Source organism: Podarcis muralis, chromosome 11 (assembly GCF_964188315.1).
Source record: "Podarcis muralis chromosome 11, rPodMur119.hap1.1, whole genome shotgun sequence".
NCBI lineage: Eukaryota > Metazoa > Chordata > Lepidosauria > Squamata > Lacertidae > Podarcis > Podarcis muralis.
Window position 1 is genome coordinate 38720173 of NC_135665.1, and position 17951 is coordinate 38738123.

The window sequence follows — 17951 nt, forward strand, 5'->3', positions numbered from 1 at the left end:
ATCCACAGTTGGACGATGCCTAAGTTTCTTAAACTTATTTTATAAACATTCACAAACCACAATGACTTAAGGGCACATATCTTACACTTTTAGAGAAACTTTCAGTTTGCTGTGGAAGAAAAGAAAGGGCACTGTAGAGTTTTGCTTTTTTCAGGCAGGACATATTATTTGCATAATATTTTCTATATGAAATTATGAAAGCACCAGGAAAGCACTGCCTAAATAGTCCAGGATCTGTATATAAACAATCTATTTCTTTCCATATACTAAACAAAGTTTGTCACTGAATATCACTAATTACGTCCTCTGCTAATAAAGTGCATTATCACCTTTTCTGGGATTTGTTTCGACTTTGTCACTGAACATCTTAATTCCAAGCTCCTGTTTGAACTCAGTGCTTTGACAAGCACCATCCCTACTCAAGGTCTGTATGAAGGAAGCTTCAAACTGCATATTATCACACACTGGCAAAACTCAACATTTTATGAAGGGCCCCTGCTCATACTGACATCTTCCTATCATGTGTAAATAAGGTTTGTAACCTTGACTTTAAAGCCCAGCCTTTCTACCTTTTTCTTTTTCCTAAACAAGTGACAAAGAACAAGGAAGCTGATTGAAGGGATCCATTATGTATCAACTTAAAGAAAGGCAAAGTGATTGATGAAACTAGCAGTCACCTTCACTGCTATCTACTGCACCTGTATCCTTTTTGTCAAATGACCTGAAAATCCTGCTGACACATTCACTACAAGGATACACTGTAGTTTTGAATACTTTTATTTGCCAGAGAGTCTTTAGGGGCAGGTTTTTAGAGCCAAAATGAGATTTTCAGACTTTTTCGTCTAGCGTTCTCAAATCTCTCTCTCAAAAGATTATTGTACAAATCCATCTGGAAACAACAACTGGTAGTGGCAGTTGAACTGCATCTCTACTAAAAGATTTCCTAACACTGAATAGTTTTGAATTATCCAGTGTTATGAAATGTTTTAGGAGAGATGCAGTTCACCTGCCACTACCAGTGGAATTACTGTGTATGAAATTTAATTTGCTATTATTTAAATTGGGATTAAAGTTACACCCATGTCACTTTTCATACTGAATTTAGCTACACTTTTTGGAAAAAAAATCAGCCAACAAACTGTTAATCCTAAAATTGTGTGTCATTAATTCTAGGGTTGTCAAACAATTAATTTTTTATCATCTGGCTTTAAATATTTTTAAATTAATTTGCATTAAAACATAAATAAGGGCCTTTTCAAAGATAGCAAAGGAAGACCGCAGGGTGGTTTTTTTTGTTTTGTTCATAAAATTATAAGTTCCCTCTTACTGTCTGAAAGATTGGTCATTAATATTTTTCATCAATAGAACTGGAGTAATATAAACTTTCACTTTTTACTTTAACTTGCTAGAGTGAAAATGCTTTCAAAATCAACAAGTTCAAATCTCAGCAGTATGGAAGAATATCCAAATGTATTACCTGGAAGATCCAAATGACGTTGTCCTCCATCTTCATTCTTATGAAGACAGGGCACAGTGGTTTCACAAATGAATGTAAAATAATCTGCTTAATTTCACTACAAAACTGAAAATAAAACCCATCCATAAATTTCTCACCAGGGGCCTAGTATATTATTGTGACTCATACAGTGGAGTACCCTTCAAACTTATGCCCAACGATTAAATAGGAGGGCAAATTTTAATCAGTGATTAAAGGTGTAGTTGATTATTTACTGATTAAGTCAGTTAAAACTTTCAGTTCTAATACTTGTATCATTAACCAGCTTCTTAAAGATTCTTTTTCAAAATAACTATTTTCTTCTGTCTGTAACAGAAACACACACACACACACACACACACACACACACAAGCTTTTAATAAAGCTTATACTGTTTTTGTACAGTGAATCTGGTAACAAGCATAAAATGATCTTTCTATTTTTATTTTTTTAAAATCCAGTTAGTATTAGGACACTTGAGAGGCAGGAAAATCTCCAAAGGAGCTGCTGTGCTCTGTGTGGGACACAGAACCATTTCCTCTGGGCATTTATTACCTGTTAAAAACCAATCTTTTGGTGAGTGGCAGTTCAGGGTTTTTGAGAGCAAGCTGCAATATTTCTTCGGGTCTGCAGAGTCATAATTAAAGCTGAACTGAGTGGAATTGGAGAGGGAAGGTCAGCGAGGTGCCGTATGAGAGATGAGGCTGGGCTGATGGGCACCAAATGAACAAATTATGATGGGCCCCACTCAATGTGATGAGGTCAAATGCTTGTTTCTACCCACTGACAGTTCAATTTCCCTGCAATGTCTCTCGGTTCTCTATGAGCTAATTATGAATGAAAAGTTATCAACTGCCCATACCAAAAGCGGCTTAAATACCATTTCTTGGAGCTTTTAATGTCAAAATATTGTAAGAAACAGCATGTTGGCCCAGTTTTTGAGCCAACAATACTTGGGTTGATCTAAATATCAGGGATAACACCTACATTTTTGTGACTTATAGCATACATGAGACAGATTTGCCAGCTGTCATCTGCTTAGCAAAAATAATAATTTTATCAAGCAAATCTATATTATGTTTACAATCCATTTCCACAGCAATAGCAGCATTGAGCTCATGGCTTTTCATATCATGGGCTACATAATCTTCAAACAGCACTATATATTTTTCCTGGGACGATGCTACTGGATTATTAGGTTTTAAGCATCAATACTCCAATGTATCCCAGCATACAGATTTATTATCCTAAAGCACCTCAACAACGATCGACAAAATGCAAATTCTTTCCATGGAGCCTGAGTTTAAAGGGTAATTTTCCACATCTTCTATTTATGATGTACAATTATTTTCTTTGCATCTATAAGCACAAACGCTTTCAACTTTTCTGAATCCTATGACACCTGACAAAAAACAAAATGTAACATATATGTCACCAATTTTAAGATGTCAGTTGCAAATGGCACTTTTAAAAAGATAGTGTTCTTCCCAGAATACCTTGAAATATTTTTGTCCCCCCTCCCCCGCAAAATCAGGATCTTTTCCATAATATCTGATAACAGTACTATTCCTTTTAACATGACACTTCTCTAGTCTTTAATTAATTACTACCATGCGTATCTTGCACCCTATATACAAAACTGATATAGAAAATAGCTATTCTACCTTCATTTATTATAGTAATAAACCACTACTACCGTGCACAGAAACAAAAAGTTCAAGTACAACAATTCTTGAATCCTCATTTACATTCCTTTTACTATTTCCACCTTAAGTTTTACAACTACAACATCTACAGATAAAGGGTGGTTTTCAAATTTAATAAATAATAATAAAATACAGTAAGTAGGTAGAAGAAAGCAATTCACTCATGTAAGATTTAATGAAATAATTAAGTGTGGTGTACCTTAGTTTAAGAAACCCACTATGGCATAATGGCAATCATGGCTCTTTTTAAGTGTTGCCAGTGATCACAGTATTTTCTCAATATATCAGTTGTGATTGCTGTATTTAGTATACTATCTTGTTAGACATTGTTGATAAAGAGATATTACAATAAAATGATGGCTGTACCATCCTCATGTTTAAGTAGCACAATTAGCAGCAGAGAAATGCACTCCATTCATTACAGAACCTTTCAGGAAGTTGATTTTTTCTAATTCTTATTGTAATTGCATTGTTCTAATCTTGTATTATAAAGGCAGCTGCTTGCCTATCATTTGTACTTTCCTCGTTAATCCTGACTCAGTGAATTAACCTTTAATTACGGCCGTTAAAATTGAAATGAGCCTTTTGTCTGGCTGGGGCAGCCCCCTTTCAGTGGATGATTCTGATGAAAATTTTTAGGGTCAATGAATATGTCCCATGTCATGTCTGATAGCTGCTAAAGATGTGAGGAGGTAAATGTTACCTTAGAAAGATGTGATTGAAATTTTAAAGTGACTGGTTTTATTGACAATATGTTAGATTTGTGATTGCCTAACAAAAACTATCCACAACCACTATCAGGCATGGTTAAAGCTATGTATGTGTATCATTTACATATTATACATGAAATCTTCAATGAATTTAAATAGGGCAGTAAACATGAATAAACTAAGATATTTGAAGGAAGCAAGACAAAGCAATGATACTATTTTTTAATTTTTTATAGATTTATGCTTCTTGTATACAGAGTTCTTACTTCAGTATTAAATCTTTAGCAAGAAATGTTGAGAGGAATAACTTATTTCCGTAATAGTGTTTTCATATATACAATATTTCCATAACAAGAAATACAGTACTACTCTTGGGCAGTTTCTTTTTCAACCATGTTTCATTGCTCAAATTTGGAAAACATTTAAATGAGTAAAAGTTTTTAAATTATTATGAGCCTTAGGCAATTAGTTTCTGCATGTTTGCTATGGAGATGAAAATAATAATTAGGTGTTGCGTTAGGGAGATTGTCAAATGGAGTTGCAAGTGAAAAGTATTCTTAATGTCCATTTCCTACAAGTATTTTGTAGAATTACCCCATTCCTCTCCCTCATTTAGTGATTTTCTTTAACAGATATTCAGAAGGTACTATTCTAGATCAACTGTCCCTAAAGAAGCTGGTGTGTTAAACCAAAACTCTTGAATCTGTTATTCTACCTGAAGAGGGGTCTTTCTACTAAATAAGAGACTTACTTCTTGCCAACTAGCTAGGAGTAATCATGCTCAGATCCAGTGGTGACTCAGCAACTGATTTCTGCAGAACACACATTTCTATTTCCTTCCTAGAGTTTTCATAGGCCTGCTGCCATGTAAGAAGAAGAAGAATCTTTATTTGCATCAGCCACTAGCCATAGCAATAAAATAAAATACAATGTACTGAAGATAGAGGTAAAAACCTAACCATACAAAATACATTTTGGAGGTTTACATCAATAATCATAGATCTATTCTAATTGCCCCTGCTTAAAATTCTGCAGTTTTTGCTGTCATCTGGTTATCTTGATCTGCTAGAAGAAAGGACACAGTAGCAATGGTTGAGCAACCTGGTATGGATAGTAGTAGAGGGGTAATAACTTCACTCCTCAAATCTTTTTATAAAGAGTGCAAGCTAGAAGCACATGAGCTGCTGATTCAATACTGCCATCTCCACATGGACATTAGCATTTTTCCAGTGGAATTTTTTGAAATCGACCCTCAAGTACAGCTGAAGGCAGTATATTTAATCCTGTGCAAGTGAAAGCGCCTCTGTATTTTGGAATTGTAAAATTTTGTAAATAGGGTGCCAATGTATCAAAATGACTAGGTGGAAAATAATCATAAAATGGACAGAATTTCCTTATCGTGGCCTAATAAGCTTAAGGTCACCTGCTGAAACCTTTTTATTTCATTGAGATTTAACCTGGGATTAAGTTTTGTTTCCTATTTTTACTTTAAATTGTCTTACCCTGCTCTTTATTCTAAAATATTAAAAGGATCTTAGTAAATTGAACTGTTTATTGCCTTCTATATTATCCTTTATGCATCTTTTAAAATAAAAAATTAAGCCCTGTGTTTCTTTTATAAAGAAAACCAGGGTATGAATAAATACATATGACAACAACAGATGTATATCTGAAATTTTTCTACATCATTACCTACTTAAAGACATAGCTGCCACAATTCTGCAATGAACAGCTATGCATTTAGGGAAAGCCTAAGTACAATTATACCTTGGAAGTCAAACGGAATCCGTTCCGGAAGTCCGTTTGACTTCCAAAACATTTGGAAACCAACGTGCGGTTTCTGATTGACTGCAGAAAGCTCCTGCAGCCAACTGGAAGCCCTGTTGGACGTTCAGCTTCCAAAAATAGTTTGCAAACAGGAACAGTCACTTCTGGGTTTGCAGCATTTGGGAGCCAAATGTTCGAGAGCTAAGCTGTTCAAAAACCAAGGTATGACTGTACATGCTTTACAAAAGTTGTATCCTAGTACATACAGGCGGCAACCATTTTAGGGGCATCCTTTTGGACCCAGAAGAGGGAAGAACAGGGATGGAGAAGGCTTATGCACGCTCCACCGACATGTGGGAGGATGTGCAGGGGCTGGGAATGGAACCCCCATGCAAAATGGTCATTGCCTGTAAATGATTTAAACTGCCTGATATAGTCAAAGTAAGTGGTTCCCAAACTGTGATCTATGGACCACTAGCTTCATTCAGGCAGTCCACAGCATGTGTTTGGATTTGTGGTTTAAGATGGAAGCAGGGAGGCTGGAGTGAATTTATGAAGCTGAGTGCTAAGCAAATGAGAAATTAAAAGCAGACATGAGTTGAGCTTCCAGAGGCAAACTATGGTATGGCTTCTTAACTATGATCAGCCCAATCTTTTCATGTCCCCTCATCCTACCATTACACCTTGTTTCTTCTCAAAAAGTCACTCCTAAAGGGCCTCTTTCTGTTCCAGTTACACTATGTTAATACTTCTAAAGTAGTCTGGTTAACTCCCTTCCTATACAGGCAAGCATTAGAAGGTCGCTTATGATCCTTTCTATTTAGCATAAGCATAAACATCTAACACTTTAAAAAAATGATTTTGAGATGGCACTACATAATTCCCATTGGGGACTGGGAGTAATGGGCATATATTCTCTGTGACTACAGGAATACAATGTGCAATACGCAGGCTCCAGTGGAAGACCTTTTATCTACTATACTGATTGGCCTTTAGCTTCTGCTCCAGGCACACCTATTAAAGTCCCTATCACATATGGTATAAACAACAAGATATATTACATTGGTGCGGCAGGTCAATACTATGGACTTGCATGGGTAAAACTACCTTAATGTACATGGCCAAAATACCCAGCACACAAACCTCAAGTTAAGTAAGATTAATACATACCATTAGACAAATAATGTATTCTCAATGGCCTTGGTTGCTTCCAGACAAGTTGCTTTCTCACCTATTTTTACTGTAGCACTTTAGACCAGTGTGGCAACTGTACTCTGCTTCTTAGCTTTGGTAAAGACTCTCACATATGAGTAATTTCAAAGGTTCATTTTTAAAACCATATGAAGTGAGCTACTGTCCTGAGCGTGTGGGCTCCTGGATTGAAGCTCACAGTTGCTTTGCTGTCCCTGATCCTTTCTGCAGTTGTGCTGAGCTAATCCAATGTTTGGCTTGCAGCAGTGGTTTTCAACCTTTTTGAGTCCACGGCTCCCTTGACCAAACACATTGTTTCTGCGGCTCCCCTGTGGGAGCCACTTACAATGGGGTTCCATTACATGACACCTTTAAGTGGGAATTCCCTCATTCCACCCCTGACCTGTTCTGCCCTGGTCCCATTCCACTGGATGGGCTCAAGGAAGGATGGTCGCTGGGGTAGAGAGAGAGGTATACAGGAAGATAATAGGTTGCACGTTAAAGCTGCCAGCTCCTCTGAATATTCCTCGGAGATAAAGAGAGAGAGATAATGCAAGAAGGTATGGGCTGCAAGTTAATGAAAGGATGGCCCCCGCAGGGCTCTCATGAACGAAAGTTCCTCAAGTCTTCCCAGGGTGCCACAGTGCACCGGTTGACAACTAATGGCTTAGAGTGCTGTCCAACCCAGGCTCATGCCTTACCACTTCCAGATTAATGAAAACAAATCTTGGTTACAGTTCATGGTTAGTCTGGACAATTAAATCATGAGCCTGGGTTTAGATGACATGCTGAATCAAACCATGGGCTTAGTGGTAGCCAAGGTTTGCTAAGCATGATGTGAAATTAACACTATGATAATTTTTTGTTTTCATAGTGAGAACCTTACCAAATTTGCTTGAACCATCTGTTAATTTGAGCATCCTACATGACAGAGAGCAAGAGACCAATAGGTTATTTTCTTAACAGAGAGATTTTACTACCATCTCCTTCCCATTCCCATGCAGTCTGGTTTTGAAACAGTATGTGGTATAATTCTAAACAGTCAGAAAAATGGGAGCTATTTGTTAAATTGTCCCTAAATTCTTACAGCAGGAAAGAGATGTCACATATTCCAGAAATTTTGACAGAGAAGCTTTGGATTTAGGGATGGGAAGGACCATTAGGAAGAGGAACCACCTCCTCCATTCTTGTCTACCTGCCATGACTGCCAGGACTTTGGATCTGGTCACTCTCTATTTCATTGTCCAGGAAACTGAGTATAAAGTCATTTTAGTTGATTCAAGATATGAATCAACACCTACATAGACACTGCGTTACATAAGAGCTAACATAGGCAATCAGAAAAATACTAAGTTAGATTTGTTTTAATATAGCAGGTATCAAGATAAAGAAGTTCAAAAATATATTTGGAAAGAAGAACAAGTTTCTGTGTTACTAGTTTAGAAGATTATAACATTTGTCCAGAATTTGTAAGCACTTAAAATGCAAAAAATAACGTTTCCCCATGCCAAAAGTTAGAATGGAGATTCTAACAAAAGCTATTCTAACAAAAGCTATTCTGATTATACTGCCACCATTTTAAAAACACAGGCTTTAAAAAATCCTCTGCAACATATTCTTCTTTAGTTTCATCATGAAGCTACATTGGGGTGGGGAACCTTTTCTGCCAATGGACCAGGCCTTTAACTCCCCAACCCCTGGCAGGCCAAACTAGTAAGGTGAGCAGCTCCTCCTACCTGTCAATCACTGGATAACACTATGGCATCAGGTGACAGTGTGCTTTGAAGTCCCAATTGTTGAGACTTTAAATTGCAGCAGAGGGCTGTATGAAAGTCCTTTTGCAAACCGCCCCATGTTGTTCTTTGAAAAAAAGAGGTGTGGGGGTTGTTTGCAAAATGGAAATCACTTCCCCCTCCTGGAAGAAGGCACACCCTCACAGCCCATCGGCTGATTGATGGTGGAGGTGTTCCTTGCTCCAGTCAAGGAACAATTAGCAGCTCACTTTAAGCACTGAAGCCATGCCAATACCCATCCCACACCTGATATTGCATGGGTGGGCATGGTTTGGGCAAAAGGGGCTCACAAGCAAAAATGGAACCCCTGGTGGGCCAAAGGCTCCCCACCCCTGATCTGTATTTAAAAATGAAATAAAGTATTATTGAATGGTCTGCAAGTCCATTATAGATCAAGATACAAGTTCACCTTAAAACAGAAAATGAGTGAGAAAAATAAGTCAGTAAATGAAAAATATAACTTACATCAATGAGTGAAGAACTTGATAAACTTAAACCTTCTAAGTCAGCTGCTGAAGTAGGAGTAAGAATAGTTGGCTTGTGGAGTGATGTGGTAGTTGATACAGGACTGACTGCAGAAAATAAGCAGTTGAGAAGGATAGTTATATTTAAGTAAATTAAATTGGTAAGAGTATGGTTTTCTGGCATCTTAAACTTGAACAATTCAGTAACTAGACACGTACTTTATCCTACGCATTTTAATAAAAATGTTTAATTTTAAAAAATTAGATAATGTTTAATTTCATGGCACAGTAATTCAGTTTTACTAGCAAACCTGAGGTTAAACTAGCCCCTTTCCAGCCCCAGGAGGAGAGCAGGGTGTGTTCACGCAATAAACCTACACACGGCAGCCAACACACTAACGTGTTGTGACACAGTTTGGAAAACTCTGATTTATGGGATTGTACGTCAACATATGTCTTAAGTTACTGTGTATGGGAAGGCGTGTATACACCTCCCCAACCACCACACACCATGTTCCAAACTAAAGGTAAACTATGTGGAAATTAATGTTAGTGGATTACTTGCTTATTCTTAGAATGCTAGATTCTATGCTTTGTTGTTATATAAAGATGAAAGCTTCTTTTTTTAAATGAACCTTGTTTATTCTGAGAATTCAGACATAAACGTAAAAGTCTCTGAATTTTCTAAACACATAGGAGGTGGAGTAAGAGCTAACAGCACAAAATAGGGATAGCAGAAGCTGATATCCCTGTCCCTTGATCCCCACGGCAGCCACCTCAGTGGGAATGCCACTCCTGGAAGATGCCCCTTCCTCATTTGCCCTGAGCCAGAGCCTCCCAATTCAGCAAGGTCCCCCAATCCTTGGTGGAACATAGTGGGGCTGGGGTGTGTGTGTGTGTCACAATTTGCTAGCTCTATTTAGCGTGCTAATCTCTGTATCCAACCTATGGAAAAACAAAACCACACTCATCTCTAGCTTTTATGCCTTCCAGATTTCTGTGCTTGAGGCTGTTAAATAGTTTTGTATTACTAACACATAGAGATTTACAACCTTTGAAAATACAATCTTTCTGAATGAGACCTCAGTATGATTTCCAGATACCATGCGTCTCACTGCTACCTTGCTATGGAAAGCTATTCATTTATAAAAAGGTACTTATTTAAAAATAAAATAGTGTAACAGTATTACAATGCGCTAAGAAATGCATTTGATATAGGCTGAAAACATATAAGCCTTAAATCTTAAGAGACAAGAGAAGAGAGACCCCCCACATTTAAAGCTAAATTGTTCAGAAAGAATCTGTTTAAAGAGCATGCATTGTTCAAGTAGGCTATCCAGGGTTTTTTTTAAAGTGTGTTATGCTCTTATACAATGACAAATGCATAGAGTACACATAAATATTCCATTATATCTTTATATGAGACAGACAGTATTATTCAGGCCTTTTGAAATTTAAATACAATGACTTGGATCCTAACTAGCCCCCTGCAAAATTATGGATTGCTTTTGTAAGTGGAAATAACTGCTTTCCCCGATCCTTCAGCAACAGTTTGGAAAGGCGAAGAGGTTGCAGGGAAAAGGAGTGAGTGTAAAAAAATGCTGCCTTTCTTCTGCTGGTGGGAGCATCCCATTGGCAGAACTCTGCTCATGGGGCACTCCCACAAGGGAAGCTTTAGTTAGGCTCTAAGTCAAATGCTTTAACTTTCATGGACATCAAAATATCATTTGAAAGGGCAAACATCTGGAGTACTTACAGTCGTCCAAATCCAAGAGTGGCACATCTTGCTTAGTAGGCGCTCTCTTCTCTTGTGAAGCTTTCTCTTCTTTCTGCCAAAAGTATATGAATGTTTAATACTTTTTTTGAAAAAATGTGTAAGAACACTGCAGAGACTTATCCAAGAAAGAATGTAATTGGGCTCAACCGTTTTAATATTCGCTACATAGGAATTCAGATAAAAGAATCCTGCATGCCTTTTCAACACCATTTCTTTGATGTTATCTCCCAGTGTTCTTGCAACACCAATACAGCTCTGCTTCAACGGCAGGTCAATGTCCTGCTCTAAGCAATTAGCTGTGCTATTACTCTATTTTTCTTTTAGTTTTAAAAAAACCACACATTTGTGGTGGCTTTGATCTAACTTTTCACATTATCAATTAGCAGTCTTTTATTTCCTGTAATCCTATGGTCCTCAAGTTTGCAGTAACTTCAAACTTTTCTCAACAACCACAACTAGTCTCACTACTTCTTTTCTCTTTGGACATGTGACCTAATCAGCTGAGAGCTGCTGCCATACAAGACTCGGCATAAAACCCAGAGATCTTTAGTCCTCAAGAGAACTGAGATTTCATTAGATCCAGATCATCAAAGCATTTTTAGAGTAGCAAGAGACCTGATAAATTCATCTCTTTGGGAGAATAAAATTTGCACAGTTTATATATTATTGCATCTATAATTGAAACTCAAATAAATAATTATACAAGCAGGTGTAAGAAGGGAGAAGGACAAAGAAAGAACCATGCCTATACACCACAGCCTGGGAATAAAGTTCCTTGTCAAAATTTACTATGAATTTTGGCATAATTTTCCAGAGAACTGTATCAGCCATTTGAGTCCACAAACATATTGATTAGTAGGACACTTTTCTCATTGAGTGGCGGAAGAAATACCCGTATCTAGAGCACGCATGCGAAGCATGGTGAAAGAATCCCACTGCATATGATTCGAAGCATGAGCTTAATTTAACAGGATTCAACAAATGCCGTCAACAGCTCACCTCTGGCAACCACCTCCTGGAGACTATCTGCAAAAACTCAGCATGACATAAGAATACTCTTTGTCCAACTTCCCTACACACTGCAAAGAACTTTGGGTGGGTAGGTGGGGGGATGTAGAATCCTGGTGGAATACAAGAGACAAAGTCTCCAAATGGATGCAATTATTTGTCTCGTTGCTGCCTTAAGAAAGAAGATCAACTATTCTGTGCTTTACATTTGGATTGATATTGTTTTCCATTGACAGCAGGGCTAACATGGGATCGGGTACAAGATGTTGTTCCATAATGGCAGAAGACAGTGGAAAAAATTCAAGTCCAAAAAACTTTTAGGCAATAGGCACTACTATCACATGTGGAGGAACATGCCTTTAAGCTTACATCCTGTCCAACATAAGGGTGAGAGAAAATGGCTAGCTCTGGAAAGGTGTAGGGGTGTCCAGTGCCATCTCATAATGACATTTAAAAAGGTTTCTTGCAGTTTAGTTGAAATGGTATGCAGTGGGGGTTTAGACCATAGAGCTCCCACCACAAGAACTTGGACGCAGTATGTGTGGAATACAGCACTTATGAACACTTAATTCACCATTGGAAGGTGATAACAGGAATAACAAAGAAAGATGGCTTGACTCCATACGGTCTTGATTTATAGTGTTTATTAACAATAGTACAGTAATCTTCCTTCTGTCTCAGTCACAGAAGACACTATGGAGAAATTACTTAGCGATTTAAATTGAAGTATATCCTGTGGATGTGAGCTGAATTTGTAATATAAAAGATTTTCCAAGTTTGTTTTGATTCCATGTGGATGACTGCATACAAGACTTAACATCTGTACATGTATTTCTCTTGGAAGACAACAGTTTTGCTTGGTAATTGTTTTTAACCTTTTCAATAAAGTTTGTAAAAAGAGAGATAGACAGACAAACTCTGCTTTTCCTCTATCTATATGTGCAAGAAGCCGGGTTTGGGGGCAAGGCAGCACAAATAATGGCTGGATACTGCAACCAGACCTAAGTCTGGACCTCTATTCCCCAAATGAAAATTAGTCAGTCTCAGGCAAAAGTTCACATTATTCAATATATAAGCTCAGATTTAGTTGTGATTAAGTTCCACAAAAAATAATACCTCCACAGTTGGAGGCAGTAATGCTTCCAAATGCCAGTTGCTGGAAACTACAGGAGGGGAGAATGCTCTTGATTTCATGTTCTGCTCCCTGATTTCCCACAGCATCTGATTGGCTAATGTGACAACAGGATGCTGGACTAGATAAGCCTTTGACCTAATCCAGCAGGCTATTCTTATGTTCATGGGATTTCATTACAGCTACTCAAGTTGTTCAAACTGGTTTCAGTGGGACTCATTTTAGCTGGAATATGTACATTGCCGCAGTCTTAGGACAGTCAACACTTAGGAAGTCATAGTTAATTATGACTTCATTCAATCTGGGTTGTACCTAATGTGAGCGGCTTGCACAATTCACCTTATTCTTTCCCCTCTGCAACCCCTGCAGCATCTTAATCTTTCCATCACCCTTCCAGTGGCGGACTGGAGCTGTAAGAACTTCTCCAGGAAGTGATCAGACCATGACAATGGGGTGAGATCTACTTCCCCTATCTCCATACCATCTCTTCCTCCACCTTGAGCAAAAATTAAATGGAGGGTATGCTGTGCCCTGTGTGTCAGATCAGTGACAACTTGGGAGATACCTCCATGGTCATCATTATGGCCATGAAGTCCTCAGCCAGAACACTAGGGGCAGCCTCAGCATAGATACTGAAATCATCCAGAACTATTGTTATGGTTTCCTCTGACACCACACCCAATATCACCTCTGCCAGCTTGGTGAGAGAAGCTGCTGGGCAGTAAGGTGGATGGTACAGAAGCAGTAACTACAATTTACTGACCAGCACCAGGTGAGGGCTTCACAGTCAGTTCCAAGTTTCCTGGCACTGGATATGGAAGTGCAATGGACCACAGCAACTCTCCCCTCATCCCTGCAGCCTATGATGATGCCAGGGCTATCTTAAGTATATGTGGTGCCAGGGTGCAAAGATCTGCCCATTCCCAGGCGCACAGGCGGGCGGAGCCAGCCGGTCGCCTCAGTGTCTCACTGGCTTGGTTGCCCCCAAACTCGTGGTGCAGAGCCACCCGCAAGAGAAGAGCCCGCCACAGTGCTCCGACCAAAAGGCGGGCTCATCCTCAGACTCAACTCTCGGGCCCCGGACTCTCAGCCTGGCACCCCTGAGAGCCCGGCTGCCCCGCACTCCTAGTGCTTATGGGTAAGACGGCCCTGTATGATGCTATACCAAACATTTAGGTGAACACAGTGGGATCAGATCAGCTCCTCCCAGCAAATCTACCTGGTCTCTCTAATACAAAATGGCATACTCATCAAATCAGATATGTCACTGTTTTCCTTTCTACAAATGGCAACTGTGGTTACAATGTTCTGGACTTGCCCATGGTCACAAGAAGTTTAAATGTAAGAAAATGAACATGACACACACTCACTCACTCACATTTATGTTTAATATTTACCAATAGTTTAACTGAAACAGCTTTAAAAATTGATTTTTTGTTCTTTACTTAAAATTACAATCCACACAAAAATAAACTTGTTTCCTCCTTAAAGAAAAGAATGCAATCCAGAGCTGAATGCTAAACAAAGAAGTTAAGCCATATTCCATCAAACATTTCTCCATTTGCAATTCATCTTGATAATAGAGATAGAACCTGGGTAAATGCATATACGACTTGAAGCAGGAGATTTCTCTTGCTCAATGCATAATTCATGTGCTCCGCCTGCAAAGTGTGTAAAATGAGAATTTCACACCGCAGCATGAGCCATGGAACTGCAGAGAAGAGGCAGATGAAATCATATTTTACTGTGTGAATTCTGTTTCTTGCCCTTCCAATATTTATACAAAACCATCATTGACAATCCAAATGCACTGACTGATCACCTACTGTTTCCATTGTGTTAGCAGTTGAAAAGAGATCAGGCAGAAAGATAGACAATTTGTTTTTATATATTTTTTAAATAGTAGATCAGGTTTTTAACAGCTGAGTGACTGTATTATGCTTGTATAAGAGGCCAACAGGAACTGATTTTAAAATCCCACTACATAGGCTCTTATTTACTCACGCATCATACTAAAATCTGTATCTGATTTTTAACAGTATGTGATTATGTATCTGAATACCCCGCTATTTCTGAGCAGGATCACTAGCTGTGTTTTAGTTATGCACAACAACAGTTTGAAAGTTGTATTTCTAAGTGCATAATGCACTTGAGATACGGAACTATGCTCATTATTAGGAGACATTTTACCTTTGTTTTGTAAAAAAACAAACCAGAAGCCATGTATTAGACTAACATGTCTTCATCTTAACATTTTTATTATAGGTCCATCTTAACACTGTTTTTATATATCATAAAATGTTTCATAATTTTATGTCACTTCAAAGGACATTTGCATTCATTATTAAATACATCTTAAGTATATTTTATAATATATAAAGTATATACTTGAAATATATACCTAAACAGAAGGGTCCTTTATGGAAAAAGAGATTCCTTTCAAATTTTCATTTCAAATGGAGAAAATACAGAAATAGTCAAAATTTAAAGCAGCAATGTAGTTTGGTGGCTTCAATGTACACAGATTCTCTCACAATCATTAAAATAAAAGTTAATTCTGATTTCCCCTAAGCGAGGACCTTTAGAGTTATATTTATACCAAAGAACTCCAGTCTATTTCACAAACAGAAGTTTACTAACTGACATAGCAGAGGGCACCGTTTAAACAGTCCATATGCAATTAAGTATTTTAATATGGTAGATTCCCAAGTTACTAAGCTACTACAATCCTTAAACTATTAATTGTCTTGACAGGTATTATGTCAACAGTAGTTTAATCCTATAGTTGTTTACTCACAAGTTCCACTGAGTTTAATGGGACTTGCTTCCACAAGGGTATGCGTATAACGGTGGTGGGGAACTTGCAGCCTTCCAGATGTTACAGTATCCCAAGTTCCATCAGCCCCAGCAAGCACGGCCAACCACCAGGAATGATATTGTATTTTGGGACAGAAATTTGGAAGCCCTCATTAATGATACTTATCTGGAAAGTCACAGGGAGACTAAGAGCCAGGTAGTTACCCTGGATATATCTGGATGTTGAAACCAATGACTGTTTGTTAGATTTAATGGAAGTTCAGAGCACTGCTATTCCTCTTCAGTTGATCTCAGAATGTAGAGCTGTGGGATCAACATTCTGACTCATGGAAATTTATTCTGAAGTGGCACAACATTGTATCTTGTTCCCAATACTGATTAAAACATAATTGTAGAGGAAAACAGGAAGCAAAAACAGAACAGAGACTGATAGTATATTTTATAACTAGAGAAAAATATTATTATTTTTTAAACACAGGACATGAAAGGGACTGATGTTCAAAAAATCAAATAAAGGGAAAGTGAAGCAATTTCTCCAGCAATGTTTCTAAACCATGTTAATCTGGGTATATTTCATCTGCAAGGTTTAGAAAAGAGCAATTATGCAGGTAAAGAAAGAGCTTAATGATCCATCAAAGAGTGCAAACCCAAACTGAAAACCTCCTTATTCCAATTATACACTTTTTCTACCTACAAGGAAATCTCATTGATTTCAGTGGAACTGACTCTTACATGGGCTTGGAATGTAACTCAGTTACACTCTGCTCTAAAAATCCAAGAAGCTGCACCTTTATAAAATTAGTATTTCCTCAAAGTTATAGCATAACTGTATTGTGATTAGGCATTTAGCCAAAAAGCAGATTAGCAGCCAGTGCAACTTTCTCAGGATCATATGACCCTCTGGAACTGTAGCAATCTGTAATCTGGCTGCCACATTTTGCATAGGCTGTGGCTTCCAGACCATTCTCAAGGACAGCCCCACACAGAGCATATTACAGTAATCATATCAGGAAGTTAACCAGCATATGGCTCGCAGTGGGCAGAGTATCCCTGTCCAGGAACAGCTGTAGATGGTAAACCAGGAAAAGCTGTTCTTTGCTGCTGGAGCAGTTTGTGCCGCCAGTGATAAGGCCATCTAACCAATTCCACAGCAGGCCTGTTATTTCGAAGGAAGTGCAACTACATCCACAAGAGCTATCTACCCAATTCCTGAACATGCAATCCACTGGACATTATGGTGTCCATACGTTGGTTCACGGAGTGCACAGCCTGGACTGATTCATTTGATAAAGTGAAAGAACTGGAAGTCATTTGTCTGTTGATGACGCCTCACTCCAAATACCCCAATGACCTCTCCAGGTGGTTTCATATAGATGCTAAAGAGCATGGGAAACAAGATGAAATCCTGTGGGTCCCTACAGGGCTAGTGGAGAATTGTTGTCCATCAGGAGCAGACAATACTTCATCTGAATGACCAACTATTTGACACTATTAAAGGCAGTTTGCCTATTAAATATAATTGTTGATAGATTTAGCTATTTGTGCTGCTCTTCTCACTGCAATTACTACACAGAAATGCGAGATCAAAACACAAATTTGCCACTACTATCAAGTACTGAAGCAAAGCTTTCATGTTGGGAGGCAAAGGTGCCTTTATGCAGTTTGTTCTCACCGACCATGACAACAGGTATCTTGTTTTTAACTGGCCATAAAATACAACCTTCAGTATTTGCGAGTCAGTCACAGTTAAGCTTTTATAAGCATGGTTGCAGTGCTTATCATCTGGCACCAATTAAGCATACCACAACCTTCCAAACTATGATTTTTGTGGGCCCCTTTACGTACTTTAGATATGCTTCAGCAACACTATTTTCACTGCCACCTGTAGTTGCTCATATATATATATATATATATATGCTTTCGTAGATTTTCACGGGTACAGGAATGCAGGTTTTGGTGTCCTCGGGTGTCTTCCCGTGTAAAAGTTGGGGTGTCTAGGCGACGTTTCGACGAGGTCTCACTCGTCATCTTCAGGCTGGTGCTTTCGGCTTCTTGTTACTGGAACAGAGCAGGATCTCAGTGTTTGAGTTC

General features: G+C 38.4%; 1 protein-coding gene across 4 annotated transcripts in view; it reads right to left on the reverse strand.

The window, feature by feature from the left end:
* AP3B1 (adaptor related protein complex 3 subunit beta 1) overlaps positions 1 to 17951 on the reverse strand; it is a 146027-nt gene that overhangs the window by 37491 nt on the left and 90585 nt on the right. For all 4 annotated transcript variants that reach the window (XM_077936307.1, XM_077936309.1, XM_077936305.1 and 1 more), the window contains exons 21-22: positions 10883 to 10955; positions 9128 to 9234 (exon numbers count right to left, since the gene is read on the reverse strand). In XM_077936307.1, coding sequence (XP_077792433.1) covers positions 9128 to 9234; positions 10883 to 10955 — 180 coding nt within the window. The remainder of the gene's footprint in view (positions 1 to 9127; positions 9235 to 10882; positions 10956 to 17951) is intronic.